The sequence below is a fragment of the Schistocerca cancellata genome, chromosome 5, assembly GCF_023864275.1.
Source record: "Schistocerca cancellata isolate TAMUIC-IGC-003103 chromosome 5, iqSchCanc2.1, whole genome shotgun sequence".
NCBI classification, from domain to species: Eukaryota; Metazoa; Arthropoda; class Insecta; order Orthoptera; family Acrididae; genus Schistocerca; species Schistocerca cancellata.
Genome location: NC_064630.1, coordinates 354505440 through 354524015, shown reverse-complemented (window position 1 = coordinate 354524015; position 18576 = coordinate 354505440). Strand labels below are relative to the sequence as shown.

At 43.0% G+C, this 18576-nt stretch overlaps 1 protein-coding gene across 1 annotated transcript in view; it reads left to right on the top strand.

Moving 5' to 3' along the window:
* The first annotated feature begins 3605 nt into the window (after positions 1–3605).
* The window catches only part of LOC126187694 (G-protein coupled receptor 52-like), a 163433-nt gene continuing 148462 nt past the window's right edge, over positions 3606–18576 (top strand). Inside the window, exon 1 of the mRNA XM_049928936.1 lies at positions 3606–3785. Coding sequence (XP_049784893.1) covers positions 3662–3785 — 124 coding nt within the window. The 5' untranslated portion in view covers positions 3606–3661. The remainder of the gene's footprint in view (positions 3786–18576) is intronic.

The following is an 18576-nucleotide window of genomic DNA, read 5'->3' as shown; positions in this document are numbered from 1 at the left end:
GCAGATTCTGTTGTTGCGGTAAAAAATTTAGGCTCAAGTGCTCGTCACTGTCAAAGAGACACATAGGTATGGCCAATAGAAATCAGTAAGGCTAGTCCAGATGTACGAAGGGCAAGCTTTTGCAAGTCCTTAAACAAAACTGTTAACTGGATCTGATGCGCAGTTACATAGTATCAGCTGTAGGCTCGTTTATCCTCGGATGCTGCCGTTCACTGCAGCTCCCGAATTCCACCAAACTCTTTCCTTGCTTGGCGTTTGGAAGCCTTCATATATGCAGCGTTTAGGGCTGTTTGCTTGCAGATGGTACGCGAATGTGTCGGTTTTTACATTCAGTTCGTAGTCAACGAGCTTGAAATTAGCGGTTACCCAGCGCGTGTGACCTCTTAATGGACTGACTAAAGCAGCTTGTACTGTACGTCTCTATGTAAGTTACAAGGCTTACAGGTAATGTTCATACCTAGGTCATTTTTATTTTACAGCCAATCTTTCATGATTTCTCATGATTCTGTCGTTACATCGCGTAGAGCACGTGATCTTTGACGACGTCCAAAATCAGTTCGTTTCAATCGATGCCACACATGTTCAATTAGGTTTATGGCCGCAGAAAGCGCAGACCACTCCATTCTGGTGATCCTAGCAACTGAAGGAATGTGCTCACGAGAACAGTACGTTAAACAGAGGAGTTAACGTCCATTAATATGAAATTCTCACAAAATTTTGGCGATGTGGTCCCGCTATTGATTGAGAAATCTTGACCCTTGTAACTTAGAGAAGTGAAATCACCCTCAACAATCACGAGATGTGTATGGCGAACTCATGTAATGATATCCCGGAAAGTCAATCCATCACCATCTTGTTGTACATGTGCAAAACTGTTTTAGAGCCGTTCAGTATTACCGGGTCGTCTCCAGACACATTGCCTGCAATTATTAGGGTACAAACAGACTCGAATTACATCTACAAACAACACCTTATGCTAATCCTGTGACGTCCATTCTATATTATTTCTTGGCCATCTCTAACGGACCCCTTGATGTTGTGAATGACGTGGCGCTCACCATGATCGTTGGGAACGGAGATGTGCATCATGCAATCGTCTCCTAACAGACTACTTCGATAAAAGACGTCCTATAGCCTTTTCTATCTCGAATTAATTCTCGAGCACTTCGCACGGCTCCTTTGACTCAAAAGTCATAGATATCTATCATCCTGTGCACTTGTTGAATGTGAGCGGCCCGTGCGGTGTTGAGGGCTCAACATTACCTGTTAACTGGAACCGATTTCGAGTCTGCAGTACACCATTTTGACTCCAGTGTACGCATGGGACAACACCCTTGGTTGACAAGCCTTTGCGTGATTATTTAGACCCAGTCACAGGTCGCGATTGCCCTTCATGTTATGATGGGTGTACATCCTGCTGTCCTACAGATTTCCCTAATGCTTCCTTACCGTTGCTTCACTTTCTGCTAAAATGCTGCAGTCCATTCGATTGCGTCGTTCTACTTGTAAAAAAATGGTTCAAATGGCTCTGAGCACTATGGGACGTAACATCTGAGGTCATCAGTCCCCTAGAACTTACAACTACTTAAACCTAACTAACCCAAGGACATCACACACATCCATGCCCGAGGCAGGATTCGAACCTGCGACCGTAGCGGTCGCGCGGTTCCAGACTGAAGTACCTAGAACCGCTCGGCCACACCGGCCGGCGTTCCACTTGTAGGTAGCGCTCATGATAACTGTGTGTGTGTTTACATACAACTACAGGGATGACCTTACGATAGGTACAGGAACAGTCACAATAGAAACTCAAACTGCACAATATTTCGGGGTGATGCAACACTTTTTTTGGTGTATATACAGGGTGTTTCACAATTCATGCTACGCTTGCAAACGTTGTAGAGTGGAATTAGAAGGTCACGTTTTACACACGAAGCTGAAACGTCATCCAACAACGCTACAGAGCGTCAAATTTCCTGACACCGGCGCCTGTAAATGATTGCATATGTAGGGCGATTTGATGATGATGTTGCAAACTTTCAGTGACGATGGAGAAGGATAAATGTATCACTTTGAGGTATGGGCCCCTGGTTCGGAAACGAACGAGTCGGAAATTAAAAATGGAAACCGTTCCGATACCTCTGACAGTGGAATACGTGTACCGGTACTGTAAACTGCCCGGCTAGCTGCGCGGTCTAGCGCGGTGCTTCCCGAGCGGGAATGCTTGCCGGTCTCCGGCACGAATCCGCCCGAATTATTTGTTTCGAGGTTCGGTGTCCCGGCCAGCCTGTAGATGGTTTTTAAGGCGGTTTTCCATCTGCCTCAGCGAATGTGGGCTGGTTCCCCTTATTCCGCCTCAGTTTCTTTATGTCGGCAATTGTTGCACAAACACTGTCTCCACGTACGTGTACACCATAATTATTCTAACACACAAACATTTGGTGCTACACTCGTCTGATATGAGACGTTGCCGGGAGGGTCCACTCGGGACCGAACCCCACAGTAGCTCTTGGTTCGGTGTGGGGCTCCAGTGGGGTGGGGGACTGGTGTGGTTTGTTGTGGGGTTGTGGACCACTGAGGGCTACGGCTGGACGAAGCCTCTCCGTCGTTTCTAGGTCCACGGTTCAATACACAATATGCAATACACACACCGGTACTGCCGTTGCTAAGCAAGTAGGGCACGCAACTTTCAGAGTTGCTAGTATGGACCAATATAAGAAATAATGTTCAATAAACATTACCTCAGAATGCATACCTGAGCATCTATGAGCAGTTTTCCATCTTCATTAGTGTCGAACGCATCTGTATTGAACGAGTGCTCGTAGCTTTAAGGTACACATTTCATGGACATTTTTTCTTGTTTTGAACCATACTACCACCTATGAAAGTTACCTACCCTACAATCTTTGCAAAAGCAGTATAGGTGCATTTATTCCACTGTCAGAGGTATAAGAACGGTTTTCATTTATAACTTTCATCTTGTTCGTTTCCGGTACAGGAAACTGTATCTCAAATTAATACATTTATCCTTCTCCATCATCCACGAAAGTTTGAAAAATCATCACGGAATCACCCTGTATATATTTGTACAATTGCAGGCACCGACGCCAACGATTCTGACCTTCTGTAGCGTCTTTTGACGACGTTTCTGGCCGTAGATTCCTTTGTAAAGTTAGATCTACTAAGTCCGCTCTACCATCTTAAGTGTGTAAAATGAATTGTGGAACACCCAGTTGTAAACAGATAGTAAGGGAACCCTCGAAGTGAGCAGATCGTCAGGCTACAGCCAACGAGGCGGCCACACTTGCAGAACAATGGGATGGAATCACTCAACACTCACAACAAGAATGTGATTTTGTTCCGGTGCCACGTTATCTTGCGCGAGTCCTAATAGCAGGTGTTGATGTTGCAGGAGGATGTATGGACAGGAACCGAGTGGCCGGTGACGGTGACGGAGGGGTGGCGGCCCACCGATGACGCGACGAGCACCGTTGGCGTCGTCGGCAGCAGCAGCGCCGCCACCCTCGCGTCGACCGCCGCCTCCGCCGCCGCCGCTGCCGCGGCCGCCGCCGCCGAGGGGCTGGTGGCCGCGGCGGGCGCGGGGGTGGGGGCGGCCGCCCCCGTTACCGCCGCCACCGAGCTCAACGCCACCGTCGCCGTCATGGCCGAGCTGCCGCACCCCTCCACCCTCGAGGCGCTTGTCATCACCGTCATCATTTTCATGGCTTGCGTCGCCATCATCATGGCTAACCTCATCATCATAGCCACCTTCCTCAACTTCAGAGGCAAGTGCACGCTATACTCTAAAAAACTGGTTGCTGTTATTGAGCTTATACGAAATCCTGGAATACTGTCTGCATGTTACTCTTATATAGGGCTGCTGTTAATGATTCATTCGTTTTCAATGCTATATATTTATTACATGTACAAATATGACTGATGCGTGGGTAGAAGCGTAAACTGACCAAGTTTGCACTTTACTCTCCACAAATGTTCTATGAGTGCGCCTCTGCTTGCACGACACATGTACAAGTGGTAGTCAAGTTTGTTCCATACCTTGCGTAGAAGCATCCTGTCATCGGTGATCACAGTAGCACAGGTGCGTTCTCTGATCCATTCCAGTGTTCTTCGCAGTGGGAGTACGTAAACACGATGCTTCATGTACACCAGAAGAAAAAAGTCACAAGGCGTCCATGGGGCTTACCGAAGAGAGTCACATTACGTACACCACTACAGAAGTTCTAGCGCTGTGAAAATACGTCATGTAGTTGGTGACGAACATCGATGTTCCAGTGAGAGGGTGCCCGGTCTTATTTGAAGAAGAAATTCTAGTAATCAGCAGTCAGTTGTGGAAACAACAAGAACTGTGATATATAAAAGTAAGAGGTACCCATCACAGTCCTCTCACAGAAGAAAATAAGGAACAATACATCTTCGTCTGTGACACTGTACACATAAAATTAACATTCATGCACCACAATTTCATGAGGATTTTCAGTGCCTCACCCTCACACATTAGGGCGATTGACCTCTCCCGATAAATTGAGGTTCCTTTATCGCTGAGAATCAGCCCAACTGGTGGGCACAATGCAAGTTCAGTGGGTTCACTGTTCTATTCACTCATCAGTCTTAGCAGTGCACGTAATATTTTAGAAAATATGGATCTCTGAAAACAAATGAATCATTTATAGTAGCCCCGTACTTTTATACTTTTATAAGCCTCTTTCAGGAAATCGTCAGGGAAAGTTTGACCAAGGTCGCGTAAAATGTTATCCTTCAGCTAATTTATATGTATAGCGAAATTAACAAGAGCTATATGAAACTGACTGTTGCAACGGACTAAGTGCCTGATGTGTGCTGAAGGCACAGGCAAGTGATCTTCATTACTACCACGTAAATCTTCTACGCTGGGGAAAATACTGAGTTAATTACCCAAACAAGCCAACTTCATAACCACTCTTACTGGCAAGAAGTAGCTTTAGTTTGAAAGTAAATCGAACAAACCGAAATAAGTTCACACTCAAATGAGTTAACTGTCGCCTGATTGTAAATGCGCTCATCTTCGATTAAGATCATAGTGGCTTTTGAGATAGATGCGAGCCGATTTCCTGCACATAGCTTTAAGTGAGCTGACCGTATTCTGCGTTCCACGCCCGACCCTTCTACATCTACATCTACATCCATACTCCGCAAGCCACCTGACGGTGTGTGGCGGAGGGTACCTTCAGTACCTCTATCGGTTCTCCCTTCTATTCCAGTCTCGTATTGTTCGTGGAAAGAAGGATTGTCGGTATGCCTCTGTGTGGGCTCTAATCTCTCTGATTTTATCCTCATGGTCTCTTCGCGAGATATACGTAGGAGGGAGCAATATACTGCTTGACTCTTCGGTGAAGGTATGTTCTCGAAACTTTGACAAAAGCCCGTACCGAGCTACTGAGCGTCGCAGCTACTGATACGTCGCAGGCAACCGCTGTGCCCTGTGCAATTATCTCCGCTTGGCGAACGGAAGATCCGCGGCGACCTCCAAATTCGCGTGTAGTTCGAGCTTTACTAAGATGTTTTTCCGTGCTATGACAATCAATCTCAGCAGCAGAGGCATGACAAAGCCATTTTCATGTGATCACCACACCGACAAACAATCCTTTGCTAATCGATAAACGAGATAAATGAAACGTTGCGCAGTATACAGTCACCTTTCACCCTTTGTTAATCTTACTTTGTTTACCTCGGCCGACCGCGGTGGCCACGCGGTTCTAGGCGCTGCAGTCCGGAACCACGTGACTGCTACGGTCGCAGGTTCGAATCCTGCCTCGGGCATGGATGTGTGTGATGTCCTTAGGTTGGTTGGGTTTAAGTAGTTCTAAGTTCTAGGGGACTGATGACCTCAGTTGTGAAGTCCCATAGGGCTCAGTGCTATTTGAACCATTTTTGTTTACCTCGCTGAGTAATTTCCACCATAACTATAGTTCCTACCAGTTGAGACTGTACGCTAGATTAAGAAAACTAACATTCCTGATTTGTCCTTTTTTTATGGTGACCCACACGCTAATCGATGATGTTGCTTGAGAGAGATCTAAGTACAGTTTGAATCCGAAATCCACCGACAAAATTTCGGAGGATGTTCAGGGATATTTTGGTGTAATGGGCACATGGTCTCCGGTGGTGTGATACAGAGTAACTGTATTTAGTTTGAATTTTTACGATTTATCTTTATATGTGCAACACACTGAAAATGTGTGCTCAACAAAGCAAATTTTAGATGTATGCACCAAGCTGGAAATCTGCACACTAGCGATCGGCAATCCTTCGGCCACCTCAGGCACCCGTGCAGCCTACATTGCCCCTGGACACCTCAGCGTCACGAACTCGCCCTATCGCAGTGACGAACGGACACCAGGCTGAGGTACCTGCGCTAGCAGATGCCGACCCTTCCAAGGGACCTATTTACGCCTCCAACGCACGTGACCAGAAAACTGTGCCGCTACAAAAGTCGCCACCACAACTGCCAAGATCAGTTCTTCCGGCTTCTGGAGACTCTCCCAGCCTCCAGGCGGGTGCAACTCACCTCACCGTCTTAGAACGCTTTCGAAGTCCATCGTAGGGATTGACGCTACTGTATTCAGCATTCGCCGCTGTCTCCCTTGGTCCATTCAGACAGTATCCAGGAAAAATTGTTCTGTTCCTATGTTGGTGTTATTCAGGACAGCTTCAACGGACTTAGAACATTTTCCATGCAAGTTTATTGGTCTAATAAGATCCTAATTGTGTTACTGCATAAGACTCTGGGATCACAATGCTATCAAGTCTTCATACCTGTGACACGTTGTAATTGTGATTTTGTTATTATCGTCGAAGTATGCAGTTTTTTTTTTTCCTTCGTCAATAAACTTTTGTAATCTTTGATCACTGTTTTCCTTGTGCCGGTGTCAGCGCCATAGCATTATACATGTTGTGCCTTACGTAAAAACAAACATTCGGTGCTTGCTGTTGACAACGGTAATGCCCACTTTACGCTTCTCTGTCAAGCTTGCATTCAGTGCCGCTCGTATCTGTCTCAGATACGTTCCCCCGGAAGTGCTAGTCGTATGATAAATGTTACGAACAGCTGTGTAGCTAGGTTTACTGATAAACATTTATTTTTATTATTATTGGCATTTAACCACCGCCATACAGCCAAGAGCTGACAAGTGCGAGAATTATCGCACAATCAGCTTAACAGCTCATACGTCGAAGCTGCTTACAAGAATAATATATAGAAGAATGGAAATGAAAATTGAGAATGCGCTAGGTGACGATCAGTTTGGCTTTAGGAAAAGTAAAGGGACGAGAGAGGCAATTCTGACGTTACGGCTAATAATGAAAGCAAGGCTAAAGAAAAATCAAGACACTTTCATAGGATTTGTCGACCTGGAAAAAGCGTTCGACAATATAAAATGGTACAAGCTGTTCGAAATTCTGAAAAAAGTAGGGGTAAGCTACAGGGAGAGACTGATTATATACAATATGTACAACAACCAAGAGGGAATAATAAGAGTGGACGATCAAGAACGAAATGCTCGTATTAAGAAGGGTGTAAGACAAGGCTGTAGCCTTTCGCCCCTACTCTTCAATCTGTACATCGAGGAAGCAATGATGGAAATAAAAGAAAGGTTCAGGAGTGGAATTAAAATACAGGGTGAAAGGATATCAATGATACGATTCACTGATGACATTGCTATCCTGAGTGAAAGTGAAGAAGAATTAAATGATCTGCTGAACGGAATGAACAGTCTAATGAGTACACAGTATGGTTGGAGAGTAAATCGGAGAAAGACAAAGGTAATGAGAAGTAGTAGAAATGAGAACAGCGAGAAACTTAACATCAGGATTGATGGTCACGAAGTCAGTGAAGTTAAGGAATTCTGCTACCTAGGCAGTAAAATAACCAATGACGGACGGAGCAAGGAGGACATCAAAAGCAGACTCGCTATGGCAAAAAAGGCATTTCTGGCCAAGAGAAGTCTACTAATATCAAATACCGGTCTTAATTTGAGGAAGAAATTTCTGAGGATGTACGTCTGGATTGTATGGTAGTGAAACATGGACTGTGGGAAAACCGGAACAGAAGAGAATCGAAACATTTGAGATGTGGTGCTATAGACGAATGTTGAAAATTAGGTGGACTGATAAGGTAAGGAATGAGGAGGTTCTACGCAGAATCGGAGAGAAAAGGAATATGTGGAAAACACTGATAAGGAGAAGGGACAGGATGATATGACATCTGCTAAGACATGAGGGAATGACTTCCATGGTACTAGAGGGAGCTGTAGAGGGCAAAAACTGTAGAGGAAGACAGAGATTGGAATACGTCAAGCAAATAATTGAGCACGTAGGTTGCAAGTGCTACTCTGAGATGAAGAGGTTAGCACAGGAAAGGAATTCGTGGCGGGCCGCATCAAACCAGTCAGTAGACTGATGACAAAAAAAAAAAAAAAAAAAAAAAAAAAGAGCCATCAATCCAAAGTATCTTTCTTAATGGTTATTCTACTATACAATTCGTTAATTGTTATTTACAAAGATATTTAGGGTAGCAGAAAGTGATTGATACATGCCGTAACTATAAACTATTCATAAGCTGATTACACCACAACAATAAAAAAGAAAACACAACATACAAAAATCCACACATCAAGTACACAGTGTGCGTATATAGCTCGGTCACACATATTTAAGTAGCCAAACATCTTATTCCAAACTACTTGGGTTGAAACTACACTGCAGCCGTCGTTGGAAGAGGAACCTTTGCGTTAACCAATGCGCTGTTGTGTCTTGCATCTGGCATACGAGTACAGTAGATGAGTCACGTCTTCTCCTTCATTGCACGCATTACATAACGGAGATTCTTTCAGTCCTATTCTGAACGGATGGGTTAGGAATTTTCTACGATTTAAGAGCATGGTCGTAATTGTCGTTATGAAACGTCTGATCCTATTCCTATCAATAAAACAAGGGGATAACGCTATTTTAGGCTTCAGCTGGCCATATTGTACTCCTTTTGACACCTTGGTCTAATCCCATTGCATCTGCCAGTCGTTTGTCGCTTTTTCGTTGATTAAGCTCAGCATTTCTCATTTAGGATTCCATCTAATTTCACCACTAGCTTCGGTAAGTTGTCTATTATTTCATTATGAAAGACAGCAATTTGCCCTGGAATCCACAAGAAATTTGTTACTGTTTCTCTTTCCCAATTTGTAACAACTTCTCTAATAGTGTTTATAATTATAGGCGACTTTCTTTTATTCCATTTTTGTTTTTTAAGATTCCTTAGTGCCCTGAGAGAATCTGTTAATATCATCATACTGCTTCGTCTGCAAGATCTGCCGTACCTTACTGCTTCTCTAATTGCAATGGCTTCTGCGTAATAGATTGTTGCCTCTTTATGTAGAGAATATAAGGCTTGATAATTTTGTGCAGTGTTGTATATTGCATATCCTACATCATCGCTGCCGGCCGCGGTGGCCGTGCGGTTCTGGCGCTGCAGTCCGGAACCGCGGGACTGCTATGGTCGCAGGTTCGAATCCTGCCTCGGGCATGGGTGTGTGTGATGTCCTTAGGTTAGTTAGACTTAAGTAGTTCTTAGTTCTAGGCGACTTATGACCTAAGATGTTGAGTCCCATAGTGCTCAGAGCCATTTGAACCATTTGAGCCTACTTCATCGCTATCGACGGTCTTGGATCCATCCGTCAGAATCAGGATAACAGTATTGAGCAAAACACCGATTTCAGTCTTCAATTTATCAAAGATTAGTACATTTTCTTCTTGGTTGCTGTATGGTGCTTGGAATTCCGGTAAGACATCGTATTTCTGTATTTTATTTTCATAAGACATTCACCATTCAAAAGATTTCGTTGTCAGTGGCGTTCTTCTATTACTAGAGGAATAGTTAAACTTTTTAGTGTTTGACCAGTATTACATTATGCCACTGATTAAAGGGTGTCCTATTGATAAAAAGTTATCCTTTATGCAGCACATATACGGGTTCGCTGGCTGCAATGGAGGAGCTGCTCATGGCGTCTATGTGACCTGCGACGGGTGCCATTGCAAACTAGCCCTACTGCTGTGTAGTCTGTTAACGTGAATCTAAAGATTAAAGTGAGTATGCGTTACCTACTTTGCTTTGGGGCCTCCGTTTTCCTCAGTTGCAGTCGTAAAAGTTCTGTAAGTTAATACCGTCTCTTGTACTGTATACTTTTGCAGTAACCACTGAAGATGCTTTAAAATAAAGCGAAACGCATTTGGTCTTAACAAGAGTTTTATTACAGTCGTAAAATACGGTATTAACCTATATAACCAGTAAAGTAGCCTTTACTATAGTCAGTAGCAGCTATCGTAAACAAGTGCAACAAGATTTTATTTTTTAGAAAAGATATACAGCAAATACTTCGAAAATGGCAGTGTTCTGCGGATATTTTGAGCCTAATACACACACAAAGGTTAATGAGGACAGGAAATATAAATTCAATTATTCTGTAATAAAACACTGTAGATCTTTGGTATCATACACCAAAATACTCAGAAAGTATTGTCTGTGGTTTTAGAGTTCACGCTGTGTGCAACAAGACTCATTTGGAGACGGTATGTGTGTACAATCTAGCGTATTTTTGATATCTGACTCTGAAAATGGTACAGCCACCGACTTCAGATACGTTTCAACCTGCAAACTTGGTTACTAGAGGTCGATTTGCCAATCTGATATCCACCGGCTGTAATGTTAACATAGTCGTCCTGTCACTAACAAATATTGCAGTGGATTAGGAACTACTACAGGAATTGAACACGTTTTGAGATGCAAATTACGGTAAATTCTTACAGAAAAGAGTAACGTCATAATGATTTCTTTGTTTGTCTAGTTCAAATATATGGACGTATATAATGTTTTAGCCCTAACTTCCTGGTACTCACGTGACCATAACCAAAATTCTTTTATGTTGGTAGTAAGTAAATACGAGTTTCTTTAAAAATTTACCACGCCGGACGTTATCAGGCTACATCACAATAAAAATCGTTATGCTTACAGCTGGTTATATCACAGGCATATATCTATTGAAAAAGCAACGTGTGGTGCCATCCGTAATAAGAATTTCGCACTACGACAGTAGGTAAAGGCACAATATATGTTTCTTGATTTCAGTTTCCACGACTGACTTCCTTAATATTGATTAATGACAACACTAGGCAGTTTATTTCGACTTTACGTAATACGTAAATACATACAGGCTGAGCGGCATTGTGCACGACGCCTATTTGGAAACGCGCGTACTTCTATTTCTACGAAATGATAACTTACACAGCTAAAACGTCTTCAATAGTAACGAAAACGACAGGAGAAGGATACAATACATATACACATTGACTGTTAAGACATTTTGATTAATAATTGCTTAAATATCCTTAAATTGGAATAAATCATGGTTCTATTTAATGAAGCGAAAGCTTCAAGGTTCACTGGTATTTACAAAATCCAGCCAAGATTTTTCTAGAAGTTCAAATATTTAATTTGAGATATTTCCTTAACTAACATCCTATTGCTGAAAGTACACATGTTTTGGACTAAAAAAAATCAGAACAACAAAACTACGACAATGGATTTTTGAAAGGATTATATTTTAAGATTAGAATATTCCAGGATTCTGATGACGACAATAACTTTGAATAAAGAAAACTTTTGAAACACAAAATTTTTAGAAGAGAAAACGTAATCTTTAGAAAGAAGAAATAGAGGGCATTCAATTAAGCTGTGTAAATTAGTGTGGGAATATTTTGAAGTGCAATGATTTTTTTCTACATTGTTATTTTTTAGTATTTCTTTGAACAAAACGTTAATGCGTCAACTTTGTACACAGCTGTTATCAACAGTCTCGGAAATATACAATGAATAATAAGGAATATGAAAAATAAAATTTGGATAAGAATTTGCATCTTTCCTATCTACACAATATATGTAATACATGAGGAACCAAGAGCAGAAAAGAGAGAAATAGTAATGTATAAAATGTATGTTTGACCATAAGCTTTTTTTATTTTAAACACAAATATCAACCGGTTTCGGTCTTGGACCATTGCCACGGGTAAGGGGTAAAATGGTTTAAGCCACCGCATTACATACGTCGTTGTGTAAGTAATGTATAGAGCATATCATGAATATCAATATACAACACAGAACTTTTAGAAGTCCTGATCTTCTCTTCAATACTGCTCTGTGTACATTTAGCATTCGTATGCTTGCTTTTAAAAGCCCTGTGTGGTGTATTGAAAGTCATGACATGCTCTAAACATTACTTACATAAAGACATATGTAATGCGGTAGCTTAAACCATTTTAACCCTTATCCGTGAAGATGGTCCAAGACTGAAACCGGTTGATATTTTGCATTAAAATAAAAACATCTGATATTGGTTCAAATGGCTCTGAGCACTATGGGCCTTAACATCTGTGGTCATCAGTCGCCTAGAACTTAGAACTACTTAAACCTAACTAACCTACGGACATCACACACATCCATACCCGAGGCAGGATTCGAACCTGCGACCGTAGCGGTCACGCGGTTCCAGACTGTAGCGACTAGAACCGCTCGGCCACTGCAGCCGGCTACTATGTATCGTTTTAATCAGAAAAAGAATTAGAAACTATATCAGTTAGTGTTGTTGTTGTCTTCACTCCAAAGACTGGCTGGATGCTGATAACCACTCTGTTCTGCTCTGTTCGTCTTCATTACTGCATAAATAACCGCAACCTACAAACTTCCTTACTGTATTAAAGGCTTGACCTCCCTTTCCCTCCTCAATTTTTACCATCTCCACACCGACCAGCATCTTCCACTTTCCTCCATCACAAAACTGACAATTCCTTGATGCCTCAGTATTACTGTCAATCGATCCCGTCTTCTAGTCAGGTTGTACCCCTTCATTAGTTACTCGACGTAAACATTTAGTCTTTATCGTTGTACCACGTTTCAAAACAGCTTTTATTCTCGTCTGAAATGTTTATCGCCTACGTTGTACAAGACTATAATCTGAACAATTACTGCCAGGAAAGAATTCCCAACATTTAAATTTACAATCGAGTTTACCATATATCTCTTTCTCACAAACGTTTTTTACGCTGCTGCCAGTCAACAATAACGTCTTTTCTACTTCTGCCATCATCAGACATATTGCTGTCAAAATAGCAGATTTCATCTGCAGCACTACTTCCAGTGTCTCATTTACTAATGTGGTGGCATCAGTATCACCAAATTTAATTCGACTACGTTTCATTAGCCTTATTTTACTTTTGTTGATATATTCATATTATAACTTCTTTTCAAGACACTACCCATTCCTCCTAAGTCTTTCACCATCTCTGACAGATTTGCAATGTCATCGACAAATATGTTTTCATCTCCCTGACCAGCCTCTATGGCCGAGCGGTTTTAGGCGCTTCAGTCTGGAACCACGCGGCTGCTACGGTCGCAGGTTCGAATCCTGCCTCGGGCATGGATGTGTGTGATGTCCGGAGGTTAGTTAGGTTTACGTAGTTCTAAATCTAGGAGACTGATGACCTCAGATGTTAAGTCCCATAGTCCTTAGAGCCGTTTGAATCATCATCTCCCTGAATATTAGCTCCTTTTCCTAATTTCGTTTTGGTTTGCTGTACAGCTCACACAGTGTAAAAAGTAAAATAAAGTCGTAAGGCGTGAATCGCTGTGAGACCCCTAAGGGGCAGATTAAGTCGTCTAATTGAATATGTTTCTTCTACCGTCCGTGGAGTATGAGAGCTGTGTGTATAAGTGTATATGCTAGTGTAGGTGACTGTAATGGTGTGTGTGTTTAGTGCAGTGCTGTGTTTGTGTTGAGAGATGATGCGAGAAGGAAAAGGATGCCGGCGCACAGCCTATTCCTCTGGAACAACACCAAGCGACCCGCCAAGCTGAATGTCCCCATCCGACGGGCGATTCGCCATCAACACTGTCACATAACTCTACTTCATGAGACGCTACAGAGACGCCGGGAATTTAATCCAGGATATTGGAGAAAAGACTGGTGATCAAGAACATTAACCCACCATCTCTCATCCCCTTACCGGCCATATGCTGTGAAACTTTCATCCACCACAAAGAGTTGAACCGGCGCACTTTTGGGTCTACCGCTGCAGCCCAGACGCGCGTTAGGGACCTCTATCACGGAGACTGGTACCTCAATGTACAAATAGGATAACACTGGGGAAAGGTTACAGCTCTATCTCACTCCCTTTTTAAATATTGCCTCCTTTGGCTCTTATAACTGCATTCTCTTTTCTGTACAAGTTGAAGATAAACTTTCGCTTCCTGTCTCCTGCCTAGAACCGCATGGACTGTAGTAGAATTGTCTTAAGTGAGAATTTGCATTTCAAACTAAACCTCAATGGGCAGCGAAGACGTGTAAGGTGCTCCCCGGACTACAATGGGATACCAATGTGACTGTCTCCCGCCACACGGCCTGACAACCAGATGTGATGGTATGAGGCGCCATTTATTTTCATAGTAGGACTCCGTCATCCGCGAAAACCTTACAGACAGCGGTACACCTGCGATATTCTGCGCCCTGCCTCGTTACCTTTCATGGCAAGCAACCCCGGACTTCCATTTCAGGAAGATAATGACCGCTCACATATGGCGAGTGTTTCCACTGATTTTCTCTGTGTTTGCCAAACCCTACCAAGGTGAGCAAGATCGCCGGCTCTCTCCCCTGAGAACGTTTGGGGCATTATAGCCAGGGCTTCCAAGTCGGGATTCTGACGATCTAATGTGCCAATCGGATAGAATTTTGCACGATAATCCTAGGGAGGACATCCAACAACTCTTTCAATCAATGCTGAGCTGAGTAAATGATTTCATTGCCAGAGGTAGACCAGCGAATTACTGTGTTGCATAACTTTCGTTGCTCTTACTGTTGAATAAATTATTCAATTTTTCTGAAATAGTTATCATGTGTTTGCACATGCACATCACATTTTCCGGTTTCCGTCCTATTCGGATAACTCTCTCGTGGTGCGTCGCTCCCTTTTTTTTCTTATATTTTTGCAGTGATGTGGTAAGCAACGTATTTCTATGATACCGGAATACGTTCTCGGTTTTTCGGATACAGGTATGTTACATACAGAAAGAGATACACTGTTACTTGATTCGCCTGATAAGTGTGGCGTTTCGTCCTTAGAACTTTTGACACTTTCATTCTTCAGTTTTTTCTTGAAAAATATCGAATTATAATTTCAACCATCAAAAAGTACACTACCGGTCATTAAAATTGATATACCACGAAGATGACGTGCTACAGACCCGAAATTTAACCGACAGGAAGAAGATACTGCGATATGCAAATGATTAGCTTTTCAGAGCATTCACACAAGATTGGCGCCGGTGGGGACACCTACAACGTGCTGACATGAGGAAGGTTTCCAACCGATTTCTCTTACACAAACAGCAGTTGACCGGCGTTGTCTGGTGAAACGTTGTTGTGATGCTTCGTGTAAAGAGGAAAAATACGTACCATCACGTTTCCGACTTTGATAAAGGTCGGATTGTAGCCTATCGCGATTGCGGTTTATCGTATCGCGACATTGCTGCTCGCGTTGGTCGAGACCCAATGACTGTTAGCAGAATATGGAATCGGTGGGTGCAGGAGGGTAATACGGAACGCCGTGCTGGATCCCAACGGCCTCGTATCACTAGCAGTCGAGATGACAGGCATCTTACCAGCATGACTGTAACGGATCGTGCTGCCACGTCTCGATCCCTGAGTCACCAGATGGGGACGTTTGCAAGACAACAACCATCTGCACGAACAGTTCGATGACGTTTGCAGCAGCATGGACTATCAACTCGGAGACCATGACTGCGGTTACCATTTGCGCTGCGTCACAGACAGGAGCGCCTGCGATGGTGTACTCAACGACGAACCTGGATGCACGAATGGCAAAACGTCATTTTGTCGGATGAATCCAGGTTCTGTTTACAGCATCATGATGGTCGCATCCGTGTTTGGCGACATCGCGGTGAACGCATATTGGAAGCGTGTATTCGTCATCGCCATACTGGCTTATCACCCGGCGTGATGATATGGGGTGCCATTGGTTACACGTCTCGGTCACCTCTTGTTCGCATTTACGGCACTTTGAACAGTGGACGTTACATTTCAGATCTGTTACGACTCGTGCCTCTACCCTTCATTCGATCCCTGCGAAACCCTACACTTCAGCAGGATAATGCACGACCGCATATTGCAGGTTCTGTTCGTGCCTTTCTGGGTACAGAAAATGTTCGACTGCTGTCCCGTCCGGCACATTCTCCAGATCTCTCACCAACTGAAAACGTCTGGTCAATGGTGGCCGAGCAACTGGCTCGTCACAGTACGCCAGTCACTACTCTCGATGAACTGTGGTATCGTGTTGAAGATACATGGGCAGCTGTGTCTGTACACGCCATCCAAGCTCTGTTTGATTCAATGCCTAGGCGTATCAAGGCCGTTATTACGGCCAGAGGTGGTTGTTCTGGGTACTGATTTCTCAGGATCTATGCACCCACATTGCGCGAAAATGTAATCGCATGTCAGTTCTAGTATAATATATTTTTTCCAATGAATACCCGTTTATCATCTGCATTTCTTCTTGGTGTAGCAATTTTAATGGCCAGTAGAGTAATATTCCAGGAACAGATATATTGGTACTCATTACGAAATGTCAAGGCGCCAATAGGAAACACGTAGAAAGCGCAGTGGCGGCAGACAGACGGCCGCCAGCGGAGGGAAGCGCTGGCGGGGCAGTGGGGAGGAGACCTGCGTGTCCGCTGCCACTAATTGCGGCCGTAATGAGCTCGGCCCGCCCGCGGCTGCTTCCCGTGCCTACTTCTGTCCCAGCCCACCTGCTGGCCCAGTCACTGGGCCACCGCCCACCTTGCTCCCACGTCACACCGAGCTCCAGACGCGCCCAGTGCCTTATCGCCGGAAGCCCTCCACCACTTTGAAAGCCTGTCACTGCTTTAACATTAGCCCGTGAGTTGATAAGACTATTATACCAGTTTTCAATGCGCTGAAATATTTCTCGTTCTATAAAAACTAATCCATAAGTGAACAAATGCAATCCGAATAGCTAGAGGCCGTCCTAAGAGACTGTCTCCTCTCCTTCCAAACTGAATATGTAAGCTTAGACCAGATGCGGTTTAAGGGGAGTAGGACGTCAAACGGGCCGACTTGGAGCAGGAGAGGCACCACAGGACATTTCAATTCCCACTGTCTATACTTTTACAAATAAATTCATAAAACTTTGTCAGCATGACCAGGAAGGATTCAGATTTCACACTCATAGGAGTGGAAGTTCGAAAACATAACGAAATGAATTTTTTTTTTACATGTGAAATTTCATCATTTTTTCACTTACTAATGGCCGTATTTGTTGCTACAGGTACACTTTTCTCCATAAGTATGAGAGATTATTCGATGAATTTTGCACAGCATACAAACCATACTTAAAGGTGTATGAAACTCTAGAATTTTCCAAATCTTTTAAAAACTGTGGTAAAAATTGAGGTAATTAACTATAAAATTTGTGTTTTTTCTAAATATGAAGTTTAAAATATAACAGTTCATTCGTTTTTTCATAAATTAATTAAATTCTAGAGTTTCATACACCTTTGAGTATGGTATTTATGCTGTGCAAAATTCATCGAAGAATCTCTCTAACTTATGAAGAAAAGTGTACCTATAGCAACAAATGCAGCCATTAGTAAGTGAAAATATGATGAAATTTCGCACGTAGAAAAATTTATTTTGTTATGTCTTCGAACTTCCACTGCAATGAGTGTGAATTCTAAATCCTTCCTGATGTTGCTGTTAAAGTTTTATGAATTTATTTGTAAAATTATAGACACTGGAAATTAAAATGTCCTGTGATGCCTCTCCTGCTCCAAGTCGGCCCGTTTGACGCCCTACCCCCCTTAAACGCACAGAAAGAATATCGACAGTTATTGAGAGACATGTATCAAAGAAATTAATAAGAGATGTACTGATCCCCACGGTATGCTAAATGGGTCAGAACACTGTTGCAGAAGCAACGACAAAAAGCAAGCTAAATTCAAAGGAACGCAAAAATCTCAAAATTGGCGAAGTCTTACGGAATCTCGAAACGTAACGCGAACTTCAATACGAGATGCTTTTAATACTTTCGACAACGAAACTCGGTCCAGAAATCTGCCAGATAATCCCAAGTTATTCTGGTCGTATATAAAGTACACCAGTGGAAACACATAATCAATACATTCACTGCGCGATAGTAGTGGTGATGTTGTTGATGGCAGTGCCATTAAAGCAGAGTTGCTATATACGGTTATCTGAAATCCATTCACTTTATAAGACGAAGTAAGTATTCCAGAATTCGTGCCTAGAACAACTGCCAACATGAGTAACTTCGAAGTAGATATCTTCGGTGTAACAAAGCAGGTTAAATCACTTAATAAAGGCGCGACACGCGGTCCCGATTCTACACCATTCAGGTTCCTCTCAGAGTACGCTGACACAATAGCTCCCT